This window comes from Canis aureus, chromosome 25 (genome assembly GCF_053574225.1).
Source record: "Canis aureus isolate CA01 chromosome 25, VMU_Caureus_v.1.0, whole genome shotgun sequence".
In the NCBI taxonomy this organism is placed as follows: domain Eukaryota; kingdom Metazoa; phylum Chordata; class Mammalia; order Carnivora; family Canidae; genus Canis; species Canis aureus.
The window spans coordinates 7501-31556 of record NC_135635.1 but is presented as its reverse complement, the minus strand read 5'-3'; the positions used below and the strand labels follow the sequence as shown (position 1 = coordinate 31556).

At 35.1% G+C, this 24056-nt stretch overlaps 1 protein-coding gene across 5 annotated transcripts; it reads left to right on the top strand.

The window, feature by feature from the left end:
- The first annotated feature begins 372 nt into the window (after positions 1–372).
- LOC144297528 (olfactory receptor 6C6-like) lies at positions 373–24030 on the top strand. 5 transcript variants are annotated; one of them, XR_013364539.1, is made up of 5 exons: positions 394–499; positions 8979–9064; positions 15619–15670; positions 21709–21810; positions 23638–24030. XR_013364539.1 is itself a non-coding variant. In XM_077871803.1 (4 exons), exon 4 carries the CDS (start codon positions 16247–16249, stop codon positions 17222–17224), a length of 978 nt encoding a protein of 325 aa, XP_077727929.1. In that variant the 5' UTR covers positions 394–499; positions 8979–9064; positions 15619–15670; positions 16028–16246; the 3' UTR covers positions 17225–17247. The 5 variants fall into 5 exon arrangements, 4 of the variants coding, with proteins under 4 accessions (XP_077727931.1, XP_077727932.1, XP_077727929.1 ...); XM_077871803.1 differs by lacking the exons at positions 21709–21810; positions 23638–24030 and adding an exon at positions 16028–17247; XM_077871804.1 differs by lacking the exons at positions 21709–21810; positions 23638–24030 and adding an exon at positions 16028–17247 and having other exon boundaries at positions 15619–15697.
- The last annotated feature ends 26 nt before the right edge of the window (positions 24031–24056 follow it).

The window sequence follows — 24056 nt, the reverse complement described above, 5'->3', positions numbered from 1 at the left end:
TCCCACCCCCCGCCCTTCTCCCCTTCTACCACCCCTAGTTCGTTTCCCAGAGTTAGCAGTCTTTAAATATCAGAAAGGGAGACAGAAAGTATATTTTGTTTTATTGGATCAATTTATTCATTCTCTGTTAAATGAAAAGCATGAAATTACCATTTCTGTGCCTCTGTTTCTAATTGAATATAGGCTACATAGTACTTTCTTTAAGAAAGTCTAGACTTTAATTGTAGGTAGTTCCTGGCTATATTGAACACTTATTAGTTATATGAATATATCTAAGGTACAAAACCAGACTGACCCTAGTGCTTCATTTGGGAATAAAGACAAAGTTCCATAGGTGTGTCATAAAGACTGAATGAGATAGAACATATAAACCCTTAGTATGTCATTGGAATAAATGTCTTTGCTTAATCACAGTTACTATCAATATTCTGCCCAAAGTTGGAGATCAATTCCAAGTTAAGGAAAAGAAGATAAATAAGCCAGCTCTTCTGAAAGTGTAGTAAGTGCCACGTGGTTCATATAGCACTTTCATTTATACTACTTCAATTAATTCCCAAAACACCCTTGAATTTCACATCCATGGTAGAGAAAACTGATACTTAAGGAAATTAAGTACCATTTAAAGTTACATATATATATGAAGCTACATATATACTAAGTGGCCCATTTGTATTTAACCCACATTTCTGAAACCACAGAGCCAATATACTTTTTGTGATAACGATATAACTTAGAATTTGATAAATAAGAAATAATATTGTTTCAAAAACATCATCTTATTATTAGGTTTACATACTTTTCCTTTTTTCTTTGAATACTGATGACTAAAGAGCTGAAAGTTTGAGGGCAGTAGTTGGTATTTGCTATAAACTGCTAGAGATTCAATCCCTCCACCCACTCAGTGGGTTCTCTAGAGGAGTCTTTGCTTCTTTCAGGCCAAGAGAAGTTCTTAAAGAAAACATCTCATGGCCTAAAGCCCAGAATATTGAGTAGCTCCAGTAACGTTTGCATTGTTCAGTTATTGTTTTTCATTCTGTTGGGAGTCACTGAATTTTACCTGCTGGCTGCCATGTCCTATGACCAATACAATGCCATCTGCAAACCTGTGCATTACATGACCATCATGAATCCCAGAGTCTGCATACTCCTTGCTTACTCTTCATGGCTGATTGCCTTCTTAATCGTATCCCCTGTGCTCATGTTGCTCTTAATTACTGTAGGCCTGATATTATTGACCATTTCACCTGTGATTATTTTCCCCTGCTGCAACTTTCTTGTTCAGACGCAAAATTCCTAGAGATACTGGGGTTTTCCTGTGCTGTGTTCACATTAATGTTCACTCTGGCATTCATAGATCTGTCCTGCACATATATCCTCAGAACAATTTTGAGGATTCCTTCTACTGGTCAGAGACAAAGGCTTTTCCACCTGTTCTTCGCACATGATTGTCATCTCCATCTCCCATGGCAGCTGCGTTTTCATGTATAGTAAACCCTCAGTGGAAGACAGAGTGTCTCTGAGCAAGGGAGTTGTTGTGCTAAACACATCAGTAGCCCCCATGATGAACCCCTTTATTTACAGCCTAAGGACCAAGAAGTCAAGCAGGCCTTCATGAACAGGGCAAGAAAGATTGTATTTTTCTCAAGGAAATGAAATGCTGTGGTATCATGAATTAGACACACATTTTGCAGAGCAACTAAAAATATACAAACATGAAATTTGAGCAACTTCTTTGAATCACAGTTGCACTTATTCTTTTTTTCTTTGATTTTCTGTTTTCCTTTCTAATAATTCACAAGCACATTTAATATATTTTGTGTTCAATTGAAAGAACTTCATATGTCCTTCTGGTTCCCATTTTTCTGAACCCTTTGTTAGTTACACTTGTGCAACAAGCATAAAGCAAGTAATTATTTTACTTTGTAAGGTTTTGTTTATGAAGACAATTACCATTTGAAATGGAGGAGACACTGTTAATATTGATGTGATATTTTACTCTATACAGAAAGTATAATTTTTTTATTTTCATTGATCTCTGTCAGAAATTCCCTTTACCATATTGCAGTGTCTCTAGGAAAAAAACTTCAAATGCTATATGATTTATTGAAAACTGTGAATGCTTTCTTTTAAAAACCAAAAAATACTCCTTACTACATAGGGTATGTCCAATAATTCATCTATTAGTAAACAAAACAAAACAAAACAAAAACATAGATCTTTAACAATATATACTTTTGCAGGCATGGTGCCAAAAGTATATGTATTATCTCCATATTTTCAATATGTATTATCCCCATATTTTCAAATCCCCTAATGACTCAATAGATATACAGGTAGATGGGTAGATGGACACATACATACATTTGTATACACATATTGTAAAAAGTAGTGAAGAAATAGATGCCTTAGATATGTAGGATAATTCCACTTTCTCTTTGGCACTAGGCTCTGCTTCCTGTCTATGTGAAACATGTACGTATAGCTCCTCCTGTAGGTTTGGACTAGTTTGAAACTGGGCATGTATTTAAGTTAATTTAATGCCTAAATGGCAAAATCATTTAAATTTTGTAGGAGATAAAAGTTTCTTAATGGAGGAAAAGTTTCTATTTCATATTAAGTTATAATTTCACCTGTTAATATACTCTCCCACTCATTCCACTTAAGGTATTAAATATCTAAAATATTTTGGAAAGACATATTTGTATTGTGCAGATGTGTGTGTGAGAAAGTGAAAGATCATGAATTCTATAAAGTATTTTAAATAATATAAACCACTTTTTAGTAAGAGAAAATATACTATCCTCCTAATTAGTGGTGCAAGATTCCTAATGATCCCTAAGCAATATATTCAATTGAGAAATACAGAGCAGGAGTTGTTGAGAAAAAATTAAGTGATAGAAAATTGAAGAAGACTCAAAATGTAAAAGAAAACTTATGAACGGTATTTCAATTTCATCCTATCTGATGTATAATTTGGATGTTAAAGCAGGCAAATCATTGACACATTTAGGGTTTCTATAACCTCTTAACATATATTTTCCCACTGGTGAATCAGGTGTCAGATAAATCATATATAATATACTATAGGGATAGAAATTAATTTGTCAAGCAGATAGCATAATTAGCTATCAATAAGTAGTAACAGGTGTTATTAATATTGGTCTCTATAGCTCCCTGCTAGAATTGTGAATAAGTACAAATGATATTTGTGAAAATTTATCTTGCAATCTATCCATTTATATTTTTAATGGAATGATAGTGTTGTTAACACTAGGCAATATGTGGTGCAACAATGTTCTTCAAAATAATTCATCTTCAACATCTTCAGAACTTATTCATCTTACAGAATTGAACTTTATACCAGCCAAAAGCAAGTCCCTATTTCCCACAATGCTCCTTCCCAAAGCAGCAACCATTCTACTCTCCATTTCCATGAGTTAGACTAATTGTAACATCTCATATAAGTGGAATCATGCAATTTTTTATCGTTCTGTGTAGCTTGTTTCACTTAGGGTAATGTCCTCCAGATTAATTAATATTGTCTCATATCTCTAAAATAAATGAAATGGAAGAGAAAGGAATAACCATCAGCGAAATAACCAGATTTTGTCCTGCAGAGCCTTTCTGATGATCCTGATCTTCTGACTGTGATTTTAGTCTTCTTAGTTATCACATGTATGTTAGGCATCAACAGAAACCTGACTATTACCACCCTAACTTGGGTGGGCTTTCATCTACAGATGCCTGGGAATTTCTTAGCTACAAATTCTCTTTCTTAAAAATCTCATTTACAATTATATGTATACCTAGATTTCTGGGAGCAATTACCACCAGGGATAATATCATTTTATATAACAGTTGTGCAGCCCAATTATTTTTATTTATTTTCATGGGGGTGACTGAATTCAAATTCTAATTGCCACATCCTTTGATCACTATGTTGCCATTTGCAAGATCCTTAGGTATACAACCATCATGAACAGGAAACCCTGTAACCTATTTATGCTACGTGCATTGCTGGGCAGATTTCTGACAACTTATACTCCTCAGCCAACTGGATTACTGTGTTTCCAATGTCATTGATCACTTTGCATGTGGCTGGCTATCTTTCCCTTTTACTACTATCTTATTCTAATGCATAGCTCCTAGGAGTAATTGGCTTTTTACTTTGTTTGGCTACTTTACTATTTACTTTGGCATTTGTGATTTTGCTCTATATATACATCACATCTGCTAATCAGAGAAAAACGTTTTTCTCTACTCGTTCTATTCACATGATTGCCATTTCTGTTTCCATTTGTGTTAATTCTTCTGCAAAAGAAAAAAAAGAAGCATCATTGACAAAAGGAGTAGCGATTGTCAATAATTCTGTTGCTCTCATGCTGGATACTTTTATTTACATCCTAAGGGACCAGAAAGTACACAATCCTTCAAAATTTGGTCCTTGAAGTACTGTTTCATGCAAACAAATACAAGTTTTGGGTAGTATTAATGAATGTTATCATAAAGATTCAACAAAAGAAAATGAAATTTAAACTAATTTGTACTATCTTCCTATATCCATGTCACACTACAGGAAATGCTGAACTCACTTGCTAAACAGGTTTGATAATATGGATGTGGCTGATTGTGCCTTCCTTTAAAACTATCTCTAGGTTCCATGTCAGTGATTTATGACTGTGAACATAAAACGTAGTTATGGAACATAAATCATGTGTTAACTATTCTGATTAATCGAAATGTCTTATCAAACACACTAATTCCAAAAGATATATAAACTCCTGTGTCTTTTGCCATATTATTCACAATTGCCAATACAGGAAGCAATCCAAGTATACACTGATAGATGAAAGGATAAAGAAGATGTGGTGTGTGTGTGGGGGGGGGAGTGTATCTAATGGAATATTGCTCAACCATAAAAAGGGATAAGATCCTGCCATTCAAAACAATATGGATTGACCTAAAGGATGTTTTGTCAAATGAACAAAGTCACATAGAAAGATACCATACAATTTCACTTATATGGAATCTCAAAAACAAAACAAAGCAATAAAAAAACAAGCAAACAAAACAGAAACAGATTCATAAATACAGAGAACAAACTTATGGTTGCCAGAAGGAAGGGATGGAGAGATGGGCAAAATGTGTGAAGGGGAGTAGAGTGTCCAGACTTTCAATTATGGAATAAATAAGTTACAAGGATAGAAGGTACAGCATAAGGAATATCAACGCTATTGTAATAATCTCCATATGGTGGTAGATGGCAGCTACACTTGCAGTGAGCATAGCATAATGTTCAGACTTGTTGAAATGCTGTTGTACAACTGAGACTAATGTGTGTTAACCAAACTCCAATAAAAAATGTTTTATACTGTTATGACTTATAGTTAACACTGTTTCAATCAATTTATTAAAACTTTTTCTCTTACTGATATAAAAGTATTTTTCCTTTTAAAGTTATCTGAATCAGGAAATAAATATCTATAGCACCATTGTTTTTCCATACTATCTGTAGTGCCTGTCCAATTCTTCCCTTTGATTAATAAACTTGGATGCATATGTTACTACTTACAAATTATTTGAAAGTCATGTATTGTATTTTGCTAGACATGAAGCCATGCAGTATGTCTTTTTTAATAAACTTATTTTCTTCATTATTTTTCTAAAAAAAGTATAACATAAATGTTTAGGGAGGCACGAACTTTTAAATTTTAAAAAAAACTTTCTTTCTTTCTTTCTTTCTTTCTTTCTTTCTTTCTTTCTTTCTTTCTGACAGAGAAAACATATGAGGGTTGGAGGACAAGTAGATGGAGAGGGACAAACAGATTCTGCACTGGGTACAAAGCTTGAAATGGGGCTTAATCTTACAACCCTGAGATCATGACCCTAGCAGAAATCAAGAGTTGGCCGCTAAACCAACTGAGCCACCCAGGTGCCCCAAGGCAGCCACTAACTCTTGTGTTGCCTAAAAGTTTGATAGGAATTTCATAAATAACAACTCTTCTATAGAGAGCATACATTCTATATCATATGCAAAACCAGGTGTGCTCCATACCATATTATATTTAATCTCCACGGCTATATGACAAATTAGACATGATTATCCTTTTTTACCAATGTGTAAGTTGTTGCATAATTTGCCCAAGGTCTTGAGCTACAGCAGTCAATATAATAACCTAATTTGAAAAACAAAACAAAGAAAATCTTGTTTGCTCTCTTTTACACATATTTGAAATCCTATAAAGACTTGCAAATTTTGCATAGCTTTTACTAGAATAAGCACAATTTTACTGGTGTTTTTACTCACATTATCTGGTCAGCACATAATTATATTATTACAGTCTAGTCAGGGAAGGTACTAACTCTTACTGTAATAATTGGCATATAAATTAGAACTCTAATCAATTAAAATGAGAACTTTTCAACTGCCACTGCTGGTGAGCAATAAACAGGAAAAACAATATTATAACAGTATTATGATACCAAAAACTCTCACTAGAAGGCATATTAATAATAATGGAATCAAGGAATAGTCTTAGTACAATGTGGTAGATTACCAGTTTAAAAAAAAATGGCATGACATAGAGACGCATTCAGTAGAGATCTACATTAGGAATTAAGATATTTGGTTGGTAATTTCTGTCTGAAAAACAATGTCAAGGAAAGCAAACTTCACACTTAGTGAGGTTGTTTCCCTGTTCGGGTTTTTCTTTTTATGTCACATTGGACCCTGTCCTCCAGGATTTCCTTTCTAATGACAATGTTATATGTGTTAGTAGTTTATGTACCTTCCTGTTCCTCTTCTGACAATTTTGATTCACTGATTTATTCCCCTTGAATGAGTGGCAGAGAGAATAGATAAAATATTAAGTACTTGTTCAAGTTGAATCTCCATGGAAACCATGCCAAAGAGCTTTAAAACGCTTTCTGATACTTTTTTTTTTCATTTTATATATTTGGTCCTTTCTTACTCTATACAGTTAAATAAGCATATTCCTCCTGTGGGAAAAAAAATGGGAAGGATAAGACAAAATGTCAATAATAGAAAATATACTTTTTCAATGGCAAAGGAAAGGCTATCAGAAATGCTGGCTCCCCTAGATGACAATGATGGAATTTACTAATATTTTACTATTCCAGCCATTCTGTGTTTGCGAACCTATACAAAAAGTAGAGGTAAGTCAGGCATATAGAAGGTAGTGAACATCTCTCAAACCTTATCGTTGGTTCATTACTTAGTTCAACATTTTATCAGATTAAATGGAATGTATTAGGGTTATAATTTGCAGCTGTTTGTATCAAATAAAAAGAGGATAGTACATTCTTTTATTACATCAGTGTAGTCTTTCAGTTAAAGACAGGAAGTTACTGTGTTTCCATCTGTGTGTTTCCAAATGAATACGGGCTATGTGGTACACAATTCAAGAGAACAGACTTTAACTGCGTATCACATTTGACACTAGTTGCTAGTATATGAATTGATGTAATGTGCATAACCTCTCTGAACCTCAGTTCTTCATTTAGGAACAAAGATAATAAAGTGTAGTAACTGTGTTATAAGAACTAAGTGAGATAAATAAGTCCTTAAATACTACTGAAATAAATAATGACTTTGCTAATGTTAAGAATTAATTCCAATGAAAAGAAAAGTAAAATAAATAAAACAGCTACTTATCTGTCCTAGTAAGTGCCACATAAATTATAGACCATGAGGTTTTGACCAGATATTCGGCCTAAACCCCTACAGATATGTGCATTATTATTTCTGAAAATACTATTAAATGTGATTTAGTGATTTTTCTCTTGATTTGTTTCTATATACAATTGCATGACTACTAAAAACCTGAGTCTACTCATCTTCATTGAATCAAAGAAGCATAAAATATTCAGATTGATTCAGGGAAATGTCATCTAAAATGATTATGAAGAAGAGTAAAAGATAATTCCAACAGAGCAATTCTTCCAACCATTCAGTGGGATCAACTGTGGAGATCTTGTCTTTCACACAGGCAGAGAGAAGGATTCCCATGAACTTGAATTAGTCAAGAATGAATAATCAGTGCCAGAAGTGTATTTTAGTGTAATTATGAAGCTGAGCTAGATGTTATTGTCATTATTATTAAATAAATAAATTATTAATTAGTATTAATTAACTTCTTTTCCTTTTCTTTAATATATTAAGTTGAGCATGATCAATTACTTTATTGAACATTTTAATAAAGGAAAAAGAAACAGGAAAACATGATCAGAAAAGCAGATTGCTTTGGAGATACCCTCAAATATATTTTTTAAATTACTTTTATTAGGCTTAACTAAAGAACTCAGTAAATGTATAAGATGAAAAAAATAGACTTTCAAAATTAATACATTACTAAGGGAGTTTTCCACCTAGCACAATAGAAATCACTTTCTTTTATTTAAAACACCAGAAATTAAGTGGAACCAGTCAAAATATTCTCTTGGACTGTCAAATGGACATTCTTTAAGACTTAAATCTCATGTATTTTTTTAGAGTCCTTTTCTTACCTTGAGCATCAATGAAATTGCCATTGACTAATTTATCAGATGTTCACTGTTAATATTTACTTGATGGTAAGGATTTCAGAAAGGTAAGATATTGATATGTTTTAAGAACAAAAGCCCTGAAGATGTTTTCTAGCCTTCTTATTTAGCCAATGTTCAGTATTATTTTTTTATTTAAATTTTAAATGGCTCAGTGAATCTGCCTCCAAAATCCTTAGAAGGCAAGTCAAAATTAATTGTGATGAAAGGAGTGGAAGGAAATGTGTATCTTAGTAGCATAAGTCATTACACCGAACTGGAATAAATATAAATAAATGTATATTTAGATGATGAGATAACTAAATGAAGCAGAAGTATTCCAAATGATCTTAAATGTTATAATCTAACTGTACATCCAAGTGGGATTTAATATAAGGGCAGAAAGAATAGCTTAAAATGTCTTAAATTGTTCCTAGGTAGGAATAATATCATGGATGATAGTGCTGTCACTGCTATTCTAATGCTGTTGTATGTGCAGTGTGAGGAAAAGAAGTAAATGAAGGTTAGTGTGATACAATTTTATCTAATTCTATTTATAGCCAGGGCTCTTATTCTGAGATAAAGCTAAAAGTGGTTTCATAAAAATACTGTAGTTCTAAGTTCGAATGGTACATTGAAATTGCACTGATAGGCATTTTGCTTGGAAATTATATATATATATATATATATTATATATATATATATAATGTTCGCTGGCCCTGTCCACTGAAAATACCTAGAAAGGATGATCGAACTCATAGTAATTATCACAGCTAGTCCCCAGATTCTTCTTCTTGATTTACCATTTCCTAACCAATGTAAGGAGATTTCTTTGGAGAAATGACTCAGTCTAGGTCCAATACAGAAAAATACAGCATGAGCCTGGGAACACTTGTGCTGCAAGATGAGAAGGAAACAATTAAGAAGAAAAGTATACTGTCCAAAAGAGGATTTTTTCCCTGTAGCAAAAGCACTTCAAAGAGAGAGTGATGCCAATTTAAGCCTCCCTTGAAATATTTATGGCAATCATTAATGTGACCTATACAATAAATACAAAATTTATAAAGCCATGTATTCATAAAGATACCAACAAAAAGATCCTAGAGAACCAACTTTGACTACTGAATAGAAATAAGGTAGTTTTTCATCTGGGCTTTTCCATATAAACTGTAACAACATATAAACAAATGGTAAATGACAGATTCAGAGCATAACTATTTGCCACACATAATCAATTAATGGATCCAGCCATTAATCAACAATGGCTGCTAAGAATAAAAAAAAGAAGACAATTAAACACGTACCTCTTGCTGAAAGTTGCCAAAAATAAATCCCAAACCTAAATTTCTGCAAAACAAATCCCAAACCTAAATTGGGATTAAGCCTCTATATCTAAGCAGCAATTACAAAAATTCATGAAGATGAGCATGCTACCAATTGAAGCATTATTGCACATGTGCCCTCCATGAATATAATAGAGTTTCCTGTGGCCTATTAATTGGGCTTTTAGGGTAAAAAAAGAACACCATTTCATTATTGCAACAAAACTGATCTACAAGATTACCTTATTGCATACTTAAAGTTGCTGAGAGTAAATCTTAAATGTTCTCACCATAAATAAATAAATAAATAAATAAATAAATAAAATAAGAGAGAGAGAGAGAGTAAATATACAAGTTACAAGTGATATATTGTTAAGTAACCCTATCATGGTAATCGTTTCACAATGTACAACTATATAAAGTCAACACTATCATATGAGTTCTCCTTTACTAGATTAAATAAACACAGTATATACTGTCATAAATTTGAGTTATGCCTGCTTTTCTTCCATTTTTCTCCACAGTCTAATTCCCCTCTTCTGATAAGTAATTTCCAAAAAATCTTGCATCCCCGCTGTGATTTACTTCTGCATTAGTAACTATGTCACTATCTGAACTTATGTCACTATGTGAACTGATAATTGTATTTTTATGTTAAATGTATGTTTTATTATTTTATTTAGATATACACTTATTTGATATTAACTAATATGCATTATTAGTTTATATAATTATGCATTATTAGTTTATATAATTATGTAACAAATGTATACCTTTCTACTAGTCACATATAATTTTTATTACCAAAATATTTTAGAAATATAAACATTAAAATAATCAAAATAATACATTTTCTAAATCTTGAATAAACAAAATATTAGTATTAGTGACAATATCTCTCTTTAAAATATTTAAAATATGATGAATAAATATATAGGCAATGATGAAATATTGGATGGGCAAATTGACACTGAATTAAATATTGCTATTTGTGGGGCACCTGGGTGGCTCAGTGGATGAGCATCTGCCTTTGGCTCAGCTCATGTCGTGATCCTGGGTTCCTGGGATAGGGTTCCACATCAAGCCTCCATGGGGATCCTGCCTCTCACTCTGCCTATGTCTCTGGCCTCTGTGTGTGTGTGTGTGTGTGTGTGTGTGTGTGTGTGTGTGTCTCATGAATAAAAAAATAAAAATCTTTTTAAAAATTGCTATTTGTACTAAGGTTTAAATTAACATGTGTATTAGCATTTTAAAAATGACCAAAATATGTGCTTTATAATAGCTATTATTTAAATTAGAACTATGAAATAAACTTGCTTCTCAATGCTTCAACACCAACAAAGCCTAAGGAAAAACAACAAAGAGGATATATTTAGAAAAATTTATATTTCCAGATGATTAAAAATAGATTGAGGGTTTATTTTTTATAAGAAAGTAAGTTTCACAACTGCTTTTATTACTCATGAAATGTTAAGTAATTGTGATTAATGGAAGTAATTATTTTGTAGAAGTCAACATTTCAGGTCCTCTGTGGGATACAAAGATGAACACAATTATTCTCAAGGGAGATTCACCATAGAGAAGAGTTAAAAGGCTACTGAGAAATGCAACAATGGCTTCCAGAAATCCCTCATGATCTATAATAGAGCACAGATATGGCCTGGACTTGGCCTTGTTCCCAGGAGATCAATGAACAACTTTGTTTTGAGGCCCAAACAAGTAGACTTGGAAAATTTGAGCTATAAGTGCAAGCGAAGGGAAGCCAAACTAAGAATGTGTACTCATAACTCGATGATGGTATATCCCTCTCAGTCCTCTCTTTAAATATTGCTTTCCTAAGTTTTAAGATTAACATTATTGAAGAGGACTATCACATTATTTCCACATTTTTTAAGGTTTCTAACATTCCATATGTATTTTGTGACTGTTTATTTTGAGCAAATATAAAATAGAGACAGGGCAAATCAAATTTGACTAGGGTGAACTTTGCTAGAGAGTGGCAGAGAAGCAATGATTTGCATTCTATTCTTCACGGCACAAGTGTGACTGTTTAAAATAAAGGAGGAAACTGACATAATTTTAGCAAAGAAAATCTACAATATAGTATATCCGGCACAGGTGGGAACTGGCTGAATATGCTAGCACAAATAGAAGACATTTTCCTGTATGTTTCTGAAGTAATCTTATGGCTCATCGGTGTCATATAAAGGTAAGTATGAGGAAGAATTTCAAGAGAATAAAATTGCTTTTCATAAAGCTAAGAAAGGAAGATGTTCAAATGGAAAATGCACTGGGCAACAATCTTGGTGACAGAGCTGCTAAGATCTGAGGCCAGTACTTAATTTCCCCATTTGTGCTTCAGTGTAGAATTTTAAAAAGGTAAATATTGCCTGTCCCTTAAGCAAGAGGTGAAGGACCTGTACTCTGAAAACTGTAAAACATCAATGAAAGAAATTGAAGATGATACAACCAAATGGCAAGATATTCCATGCTCATGGATTAGAATAACAAACATTAGTAGAATATCTATACTACCCAAAGCAATGTAAACATTTAATGTAATCTTTATGAAAAACTAACAGCATTTTTCATAAAAGTAAAAGGAACAGCCTAAAATTTGTATGGAATTACAAAAAAAACCCAAGTAACCAATGCAATCTTGAAAAAGAACAAAATTGGAGGTATAACAAAACCATACTTAAACCAAACTCAAAACAGTATGGTACAAGCGGGAAAGTAGATACAGACATCAATGGAACAGAATAAAAAGCCCAGAAACAAACCATGATTCAATTACTCTTTGACAAAGGAGACAAAAATAGACAGTGGGAAGATCATCTTTTCCACCAGTGGGGCTGGGAAAACTGGAAAGCTACATGCAAAGGAATGAAATCGGAACACTTTCTTACACAGAACATAAAATTAAATTCTAAATGAATTAAGGACCTAATGTGACACCTGAAACCATAAAAATTCCAGAAGAGAGCACAGGCTGTAATTTCCCTGATATCGGCTATAGCAACATTTTTCCTGACGTGTTTCCTGAGGCAAAGAAACAAAAGCAGAAATAAACTATTGGGACTTCATCAAAATAAAATCTCCAGCCCACTGAAGGAAACTATCCACAAAACTTAATGACAATCTACCAAATGCGAGGAAATATTTGCAAATGACATATCTGATAAAGAGTGAGTCTCCAAAGTATAGACAGAACTTATGCAACTCAACTCCATAAAAACCAAATAATTCAATTAACAAATAGGCTGAAGACATGAACAGACATTTCTCCAGAGGACACAACCAGATGGCCATCAGACATTTGAAAAGATGCTCAGCGTCAGTCACCATCAGGAAAATGCAAATCTAAACTAAACTGAGATATCATCTTACACCTGCCAGAAAGGCTAAAATAACAAGTAAAGAAACAGTAAGTGTTGACAAGGACGTGGAGAAAAAGAAACCCTCATGCACTGATGGTGAAAATGTAAACTGGTGCAGCCGCTGTTGATGGCAGTATGGAGGTTTCTTTAAAAAGTAAAGACAGAACTACCATGTAATCCATTAATCCCACCTCTGGGCATTTGTCCAAAGAATATGAAAACTCCAATTTGGAAAGATATATGCACTCCTATGTTTTTGCAGCATTCTTTACAGTAGCCAAGATATAGAAGTAGCTCAAGTGTGCAAGGATAGATAAATGGATAAAGAATGTGTGTGTGTGTGTGTGTGTGTATGTGTGTGGAGAGAGAGAGACAGATGAACTATTACCATACAAAGACAAGAATGAAATTGTACCATTTGCATCAACATGGATGTATGTAGAGAACACAATGCTAGCAGCATAATATAATGCTCAGCAACATGAGTCAGAGAAAGACAAATATTTGATGTCACTATGTCGAATTTAGCAACAAAACCAATAAACAAAGAAAAAAAGAGGCATACCTATAAAGAGCAAATACATGGTCACCAGAGGAGAGGTGCATGGGGGAATGAGTGAAATCTAAGAAGGGGAATAAGATCTCACTTATTGGGGCAGCCTGGGTGGCTCAATGGTTTAGCACCGCCTTCAGCCCAGGGCGTGACCCTGGAGACCCGGGGTCGAGTCCCGCGTTGGGCTCTCTGCATGGAGCCTGCTTCTCCCTCTGCCTGCGTCTCTGCCTCTCTCTCTCTCTCTCTCTCTCTCTCAGGAATAAAATTAAAAAAGAAAAAGATTGCACTTATCTTCAAGAGCACTGAGTAATGTGTGGGATTGTTGAATCACTGTATTATACACCTGAAACTAATATAACACTGTACGTTAAGTATATGGGGTTTAAAATTCTAAGATTGACTTAGAGTCAATTTAAGAAGAAAAAAAAAAGAATTTTCAAGGAATGTTCTTGAAAGTTAAGGAGAGACTAGGGAACTATGTCAAATTAAAGGCGACCAAAACATTATGGAAATTAAATTAACATGTAGTTATAAACAGTGTTTTTTTCTATAAAGAAAAATTTTTAGTCACTGGTGAAACTTAAATAGGCTTGGAGAAGTACACGTTAATAATGTATCAATGTTAATGTCCTGAAAATAACGATTATATCATGCTTATCTAGTAGAAGATTCTTTTTTGTTATAAACACATACTACTATATTGAGTAGCAGATGGAGCATCAAATGGAACAGATGACCTACATGGTGTATTTGATGGCTTTTTTTCTTTATATTTCATGTTGTTGCAAATTTTTTAAAATCGCGCAACATTTAAGTACTGCCACACTTCCAATTTGGAGCGTGGGTCACCAGCTAATGAAATCCTAACATAGACTAAGGAAGCAAGGGAGAGGTTTCTCTTTGGAGTAAACCTTCTTAATGTTCAGAATTGGTCATATTGTTCCAGGACAGTGGAATATCTGAAATTTGTGTTGATATTAACTGTAGAGTTTAAATTATTTCTAGTTTTCTTTTGGGAGAATATCTGTTCTGTTTTGCATTTCATGAAATTCAGTTTGTGCTTACAGTAATTCAAAGTAGTTTATTTCCTTCTTTGTTTTTTGGTTTGGTTTAGTTTTATTTTGTACATAACTGGTATTCCCCCAGCATTAGTCTCCAGGGGATATTTATTCTTTTCTTTCTTTAAAATTTTTAATTAATCCCCTGTGTCTCTTATGAGCAAAACAGACCAAACCGTTCTGTTTGTTGGTACACACTTTGAAGCAAGAAATATTCGTTACAAAATTTGGGTTCCTTTCATATGAGAGATTTCCCAAGACGTCTTTACATTTAGAGCATTACATTTTCATTTATGATTTTTATAGAGACATTTTCCTTCATTTTAATATACAAGAAAAGAAGATAGAGAAAATGAATCGTATCTGGCCTCGAAGAAGATTCTAATTGAATTATTTGTAATATCTGGGTTGTCATTTAATGACTGTGAGTGGAAGTGAAAGTTATTAACAGATGCATATAATTTCCAGAATGCATATCTGTTTTTAGAATCCTTCTGGAGAAAAGCTTTGCAATTAACTTTCCTCTTGAAATATTGAGTTTAAAAATATATTATAAAAGAGAGAAAATTTATCCTTTATTTTTGACCCCCGTTTCTACCATATTCCCATAGGGGGAAATTCACATCAATGTATCCTAGATATGCTAGGTCACTTGTAATTTGTGATAAATATCTAGATCCTAAATGAAAGTAATCTCAGAAGTACAAGTGAGGTAGAATTCCCTGACTTTTGAACTGTCATATAGTCTTCTTTTTTTTATGTAGATACAAGAGTCAAAATTTCATGATTAAAAGCAACTGATATGAGAAGACTGAGGTATGTGAAACCAAAGAAAAATAATAAGTAAGTAAAATGAGATAAAGAGACAATGGGGAATTACTGCATCGGGACAAAATAAATAATAGTATATGTCAGGAAATTTCAATCATACAAAAATGTGTATCTCATTATTTCCATATTTCACCTCTGTTTAAAACATGTTAGTGAGCTAAGGAGTTTTGAATAAACATTACAAGTTGACATTGGTATCGTTTTTGATGTGTTAGAAGAACTTTCTCAAATAATTTTTTAGATATTCAGAGCAAATACAGACAAGCTGATGTTTTACCTAGAACATTGAAACAGAATTAAATAATTTGGAAATGATCAGCTAAAATTTCCATTTTCTTTCAGGTTCAAATAGGTTAAAAGAAAAACAAATTGGTAATGTCGTTATCATGCCTGTGCAAAAGTGGAACAATCAGTCAGAGGCGCCTAGGTTAATCTGTGCTGTATTTTTAAGTATCATCTGTCTTGTTAAATTGGATCAACCTTTTAAACTTGCTTACATTTCTGATTATATTTTTTCTGAGGTTTTTTAAAAAAAAATCTCTCTTCTTTCCACTCTTGGAGATGTTTTCCTATGTTGATTTCATAAGCCTCAAGTCTAAAATGAGGAATCAGTCAACAAAGATTGAGTTCTTTCTCCTGGGGCTGACCGATGACCCACAACTGCAAATTGTGATTTTTACGTTTCTCTTCATCAACTATGTGCTGAGCATGACTGGAAACTTAACCATCATCCTTCTCACCCTGCTACATCCCAGCCTCAAGACTCCCATGTATTTTTTCCTCCGAAATTTCTCCTTTATGGAAGCTTCAATGACAACAGTCTGTATTCCCAGATTCCTGATAAGCCTCATAACTAAAAACAAAGTCATTTCCTACAATTGTTGTGCATCTCAGTTATTCTTTTTCCTCCAATTAGAAATTGCAGAATTTTACCTGCTGGCTGCCATGTCCTTTGACCGTTATGTAGCAATCTGCAAACCCCTGCATTACCTGATCATCATGAACAATAAAATGTGCTACCAACTCCTGTTCAGCTCATGGGCCGTGGGCTTTCTGCTGTCATTTTCACCATTAGCTGTGGGCCTCACACTGGATTTCTGTGTTTCCGGAATAATTGATCATTTCATGTGTGACATTTCCCCTGTGCTGCAGCTTTCCTGCACTGACACTCGTTTCTTGGAATTGCTTTCGTTTGCCTTAGCTATTGTAACACTTCTGGTGACCTTACTATTAGTGATTCTTTCTTACACATACATTATCAAGACCATTCTCAAGATCCCCTCTGCTCAGAAAAGAACCAAGGCTTTTTCTACTTGTTCTTCTCATATGATTGTGGTCTCCCTTACGTATGGTAGCTGCATCTTTAATTACATAAAGCCAACAGCGAAGGAAAGGGTGACTTTGTCCAAAGGTGTAAGTGTTATTTATACCTCGGTTGCCCCTTTATTAAACCCTTTCATTTACAGTCTCAGAAACCAGCAAGTCAAACAAGCCTTCAAGGACACACTCCAAAAGATTTTCTCTCTTTCCAGAAAATAAAGAGAAGATTCAAGTTTCAAATCTTGGAGAAAAAAGTAAATAAAAATTTGAAATCATTTTGTAAGTTTAGTTATTCTGTCCTTCAGAGAAATATGAGTGGAAAAATTAAAAGATATTTAATGCTGTAATTCCTATCCATGTGGCCCTAAGAAGAAAAAATTTAACTTCAGGTTTATGTTCTGATTTATTTTACTATGTTAAGTCAGGACTGTTAACCATCTTCTTTTCTAAGGCAATTACAAGGGATAATTTCATGTTATTATATTCAAGCCCCACAAGGCTTTCCAATAAGTTTCTTTAAAACTACTTAGACACCTTTTAGATTGGGTTTGTGAGTACTTTTTTCATTCTTGGTGTTGTCTTTCTACTCTCCTGTTAGTGTCCTTTGGTCACAAAAGTTTTAATTTTGATGAAGTCAAATTTTTTATTTTTTGTTTTTTTGCTTGTGCTTTGGGGGTCATATATAAGACACCATTGCTTAATCCAAAGTTGCAAAGATGGATACCTACCGCTTACACTAAGAAATTTGCTGTTTTATACCACACTTTTAGGTCTTTGATTTCTTTTTTTATATAATTTTTTTATTGGAGTTCAATTTGCCAACATATAGCATAACACCCAGTGCTCATCCCATCAAGTGCCCCCCTCAGTGCCCATCACCCAGTCACTCCCACTCCCTGCCCACCTCCCATTCTACCACCCCTAGTTCGTTTCCCAGAGGTAGGAGTCTCTCATGTGCTGTCTCCCTCACTGATATTTACCACTCATTTTCTCTCCTTTCCCCTTTATTCCCTTTCACTATTTTTCATATTCCCCAAATGAATGAGACCATATAATGTTTGTCCTTCTCCGATTGACTTACTTCACTCAGCATAATACCCTCCAGTTCCAAATGGTGGGTATTTGTCGTTTCTAATGGCTGAGGAATATTCCATTATATAGAGACCACAGCTTCTTTATCCATTCATCTGTCGATGGACATCGAGGCTCCTTCCACAGTTTGGCTATTGTGGACATTGCTGCTATAAACATCGGGATGCAGGTGTCCCGGCATTTCACTGCATCTGGATCTTTGGGGTAAATCCCCAGCAGTGCAGTTGCTGGGTCCTAGGGCAGATCTATTTTTAACTCTCTGAGGAACCTCCACACACAGTTTTCCAGAGTGGCTGCACCAGTTCACATTCCCACCAACAGTGCAGGAGGCTTCCCCTTTCTCCACATCCTCTCCAACATTTGTTGTTTCCCAATCCAATCATGAAATGGGCAAAAGACATGAACAGAAATCTCACAGAGGAAGACATAGACATGGCCAACATGCATATGAGAAAATGCTCTGCATCACTTGCCATCAGGGAAATACAAATCAAAACCACAATGAGATCCCACCTCACACCAGTGAGAATGGGGAAAATTAACAAGGCAGGAAACAACAAATGTTGGAGAGGATGCGGAGAAAAGGGAACCCTCTTACACTGTTGGTGGGAATGTGAACTGGTGCAGCCACTCTGGAAAACTGTGTGGAGGTTCCTCAAACAGTTAAAAATATACCTGCCCTACGACCCAGCAATTGCACTGTTGGGGATTTACCCCAAAGATACAAATGCAATGAAACGCCGGGACACCTGCACCCCGATGTTTATAGCAGCAATGGCCACGATAGCCAAACTGTGGAAGGAGCCTCGGTGTCCAACGAAAGATGAATGGATAAAGAAGATGTGGTTTATGTATACAATGGAATATTACTCAGCTATTAGAAATGACAAATACCCACCATTTGCTTCAACGTGGATGGAACTGGAGGGTATTATGCTGAGTGAAGTAAGTCAGTCGGAGAAGGACAAACATTATATGTTCTCATTCATTTGGGGAATATAAATAATAGTGAAAGGGAATATAAGGGAAGGGAGAAGAAATGTGTGGGAAATATCAGAAAGGGAGACAGAACGTAAAGACTGCTAACTCTGGGAAATGAACTAGAGGTGGTAGAAGGGGAGGAGGGTGGGGGGTGGGAGTGAATGGGTGACGGGCACTGGGGGTTATTCTGTATGTTAGTAAATTGAACACCAATAAAAAAAAATAAGAAAAAAAATTTGTTGTTTCCTGTCTTGTTAATTTACCCCATTCTCACTGGTGTGAGGTGGGATCTCATTGTGGTTTTGATTTGTATTTCCTGGTGGCCAGTGATATGGAGCATTTTCTCATGTGCTTGCTGGCCATATCTATGTCTTCCTCTGTGAGATTTCTGTTCATGTCTTTTGCCCATTTCATGATTGGATTGTTTGTTTCTTTGCTGTTGAGTTTAATAAATTCTTTATAGATCTTGGATACTAGCCCTTTATCTGATACGTCATTTGCAAATATCTTCTCCCATCCTGTAGGTTGTCTTTTAGTTCTGTTGACTGTTTCTTTTGCTGTGCAAAAGCTTCTTATCTTGATGAATTCCCAATAGTTCATTTTTGCTTTTGTTTCTCTTGCCTTCATGGATGTATCTTGCAAGAAGTTACTGTGGCTGAGTTCAAAAAGGGTGTTGCCTGTGTTCTCCTCTAGGATTTTGATGGAATCTTGTCTCACATTTAGATCTTTCATCCATTTTGAGTTTATCTTTGTGTCTGGTGCAAGAGAGTGGTCTAGTTTCATTCTTCTGCATGTGGATGTCCAGTTTTCCCAGCACCATTTATTGAAGAGACTGTCTTTTCTTTAGTGGATAGTCTTTCCTCCTTTGTTGAATATTAGTTGACCATAAAGTTGAGGGTCCACTTCTGGATTCTCTATTCTGTTCCATTGATCTATGTGTCTGTTTTTGTGCCAGGACCACACTGTCTTGATGACCACAGCTTTGTAGTACAACCTGAAATGTTTCTATTGAGTTAATGTTTGTGTATGGTTTGAAGTAGAGAGTAAAGTCACCTTCTCCATGATAATAGTTATCACAACATGCTTTGTTGAAAAGGCTATTATCTTCCCATTGGATAAACTTGGCACCCTTGTTAAAAATCAATGGACCATAAATGGGTCTATTACAGGAGTCTCAGTTCTATTCCTTTGAGCTATTGCTCAATTGCTATGCCAATATCACATGGTCTTGATCACTGTAGCTTTATATTAAGTTCTGAAATTGGAAAGTATTTCTCTTTCAATTTTGCCCATCTTTTTCAGTATTGTTTTGGTTACTCAGGGTCCCTTGCAATTCCATATGAATTTTAGGATCAGAATGCTCATTTATGCAAAAGATTCAGTTGAAAACTTAATAAGGATTACATTGCATTAACTCTATGGGTCAGTTTGAGACTATTATCATCTTAATTAACAATGTCAAGTCTACTATACGATAACATGAGATGTCTTTTTATTTATTCAGGACTTCTTAAATTTTATGGTTTTGTTATTTCTTGGTAAAAATGTGGCACTTCCTTGGTTAAATTTACATAAAATAACTCCTGCAACTGAACAACAAACACTCCATAATATATAGACAAAGGACTTAAAGAAGCTATACAAACAGGCAAAGAGCACATAGAAGGACGCTTGAGAAGAGTAGTCATTAGGAAAAGGAGAGTTAAAACCAGACACATACCACTTTACAGCCAGTAAGACAGTTAAAATACGTATGTGTATGTGTGTGTACCTTTGTGACTCTGTTCGTACATATATGTTGGTTATATCTATCAAGTACCTTTGTGACTCTGTTTGTACATATATGTTGGTTATATCTATCACAAACAATAACAAGTGCTATTGTACATAATAACAAGTGATCGTGTACAGAATTTGGAACCCTCATACATTGCTGGTGGGATTGTAAAATGTGCAGCCCCTTGGAAAAATACAGCAGTTCATCAAGTTAAATACAGAGGGGCCATATAACCCAGAAATTCTTAACCTAGGAATTGAAAACATAGGTTCACACAAAAACTTTTACACACATTTTCATAGAAGCATCAGGCATAAGAGCCAAAAAGCAGAAGCCACGGAAGTAACCTCCAAGTGATGAATGGACAAACAAAATGTAGGACAGGTATATGTCATTTTTATTTGTTTTGCACTGTTGCACTTTACATACACTGCATTTCTCACAGTTGGAGGTTTGTGGAGATCCTGCATCAAGAAGTCCATTGGTGGGCAGCCTGGGTGGCTCAGTAGTTTAGCGTGGCCTTCAGCACAGGGCATGACCCCGGGGTCCCGGGATCGAGTCCCACATTGGGCTCCCTGCATGGAGCCTGCTCCTCCCTCTACCTGTGTCTCTGCCTCTCTCTCTCTCTTTCTGTGTCTCTCATAAATAAATAAATAAATAAATAAATAAATAAAGTCTTTAAAAAAAAAACAAGAATTAAGCTGACTGTCTTCTGCCTGTGTTCTCTAAAGGGAATATTAAAGCTGAACGGCAGCACATCTGTTTGAACAAGGTTTACTAAGGTTTTAAGCTCACTGTGGAGACCTACTGCTCTAGGAAAGATTCCTTTCAAAATATGGCTTTCTATTGGCAGTGCACCTGACCATTCAAGAGCTCTGTGTAGAGGCACAATAAGATTCATGTGGTTTTCATGTCTGCTAACACAATAGCCATTCTGCAGCCCGCGGATCAACAGGTAATTCTGACTTTCAAGTCTTATAATTTAAGACATTCTTTTTTTTAACTAATAAATTTATTTTTTATTGGTGTTCAATTTGCCAACATACAGAATAACATTCTTAAGTCTAGAAATGCCATAAACATTGATTCCTATGCTGGATCTGGGCAGCAAGGTAAATAGAACATTTTCTAGATGCCATTAAGAACATTTGTGATTCAAAGGAGGAAGCCAAAGAGTGTAACCATGATCAGGAGTTTGGAAGAAATTTATTGCAACCTATGGTATTTAAAATATTTTCTGTGTGGAAATAATTGAACTGCAGATTTTGGTCAAAGTTATTCATATTATACAAATGGTAGTGACCCTTAGAATAAATTAGAGGTATGATTTATTTATGTCTGTTTGGGGAACTTTTCATATGTTAACCCATTTATGAATTAAAAATTCCCAATTCATTCTAGTTATATCAATGTAATCAAATTTTATACCTTACATGAAAGCATATTCAATCATTTTATTCTAATTTATTGGCGTATAGCTGTTAATAACATGTTTTTAAAATCGTTTGTATTTCCTTGGTGTTGGTAGTGATCTCTCCTTTCTCATTCATGATTTTATTAATTTGAGTCTTCTCTCTCTTTTTTTTAATAAGGCTGGCTAATGGTTTATCTATCTTATTAATTCTTTCAAAAAACCAGCTCCTGGTTTTGTTGATCTGTTCCACAGTTCTTCTGGTCTCGATTTCGTTGAGTTCTGCTCGAATCTTTATTAACTCTCTTCTTCTGCTGGGTGTAGGATCCATTTGCTGTTTTTTCTCTAGCTCCTTTATGTGTAAGGTCAGCTTTTGTATTTGAGTTCTTTCCAGTTTTTGGATGGATGTTTGTATTGCGATGTATTTCCCCCCCAGACCTGCTTTTGCTGTATCCCAAAGATTTTGAACGGTTGTATCTTCATTCTCATTAGTTTCCATGAATCTTTTTAATTATTCCTTAATTTCCTGGTTGACCCTTTCATCTTTTAGCAAGATGGTCCTTAATCTCTACGTGTTTGAAGTCCTTCCAAACTTCTTGTTGTGATTTAGTTCTAATTTCAAGGCATTATGGTCTGAGAATACGCAGGGACAATCCCAATCTTTTGGTATCGGTTCAGACCTGACAAATCATCATATTTGGATTAAAGTTATGCTGTCAGTTATATATGGAATCACAAAACATTGTAATTATAAGAAATCATAAATGTGCATATTCTTACAACATGGGTCCTATATTGATCAGGTTTCGGCTGAAGGTAGGATTTCTGTGATCACACTGGAAAGAAAGGTGCTAGTGGAGGCAGTACGGCTTTTAAAAGTAACAAAAGAGAGAGGGAAGGAAAAGTTTGAGCACCGAAGAGATCTGTTGAAACAAACACCGAAGATCTCACTTTGAAACCCTGTGAGAATGGTTCAAGTAGCTTAATGGGAAATCACAGTGACTCTCAGGTATTTCTGAGAAAGCATCTACCTATGGTCTTAGCAGTAAAGTTGGTAGTTTTCAAATACTTTTGAAGGGATCCCTGGGTGGCGCAGCGGTTTGGCGCCTGCCCTTGGCCCAGGGCGCGATCCTGGAGACCCGGGATCGAATCCCACATCGGGCTCCCGGTGCATGGAGCCTGCTTCTCCCTCTGCCTGTGTCTCTGCATCTCTCTCTCTCTCTCTCTCTCTCTCTGTATGACTATCATAAATAAATAAAAAATATTTAAAAAAAAGAGTTCAAATACTTTTGAAAATGCACTGTGATTCTACCTTGCACTCACCAGCCTGAGTACAAACTGAAATGCCTCTGCTTCCCTTCCAACTTCCAGATTTTGCACCAAGTCATCTCACCGACAAATCATTAATTAGAACCAGACAGCAAGAGACGCTCTCAGATGCAGCATCCCAGTGTCTCCACGGCGCTGAGAGAACAACTAAGGATGTATAATGTGATGTTGAAATGGCAACAGACAGTTCAACACAGATACTTTTAAAATAACCAATTCAAGTCTCAGAAATTGCAAACTAGTGCTTTCATCACTGCATCAGCCCAAAGTGTGATGCCAGTATTTGGGCAACTTAGAAGAGATGAGATTTGGGGCCTCTGCGTGGCTCAGTTGATTAAGCATCCTGTTTTTGGTTTCAGCTCAAGTCATGATCTCATGGGTGGTGGAATTGATTCCCATAGGGCACCACCCTCAGAGGGGAGTCTGCCCTCTGCCCATCCCCCTCATCATTAGCTCTCTTT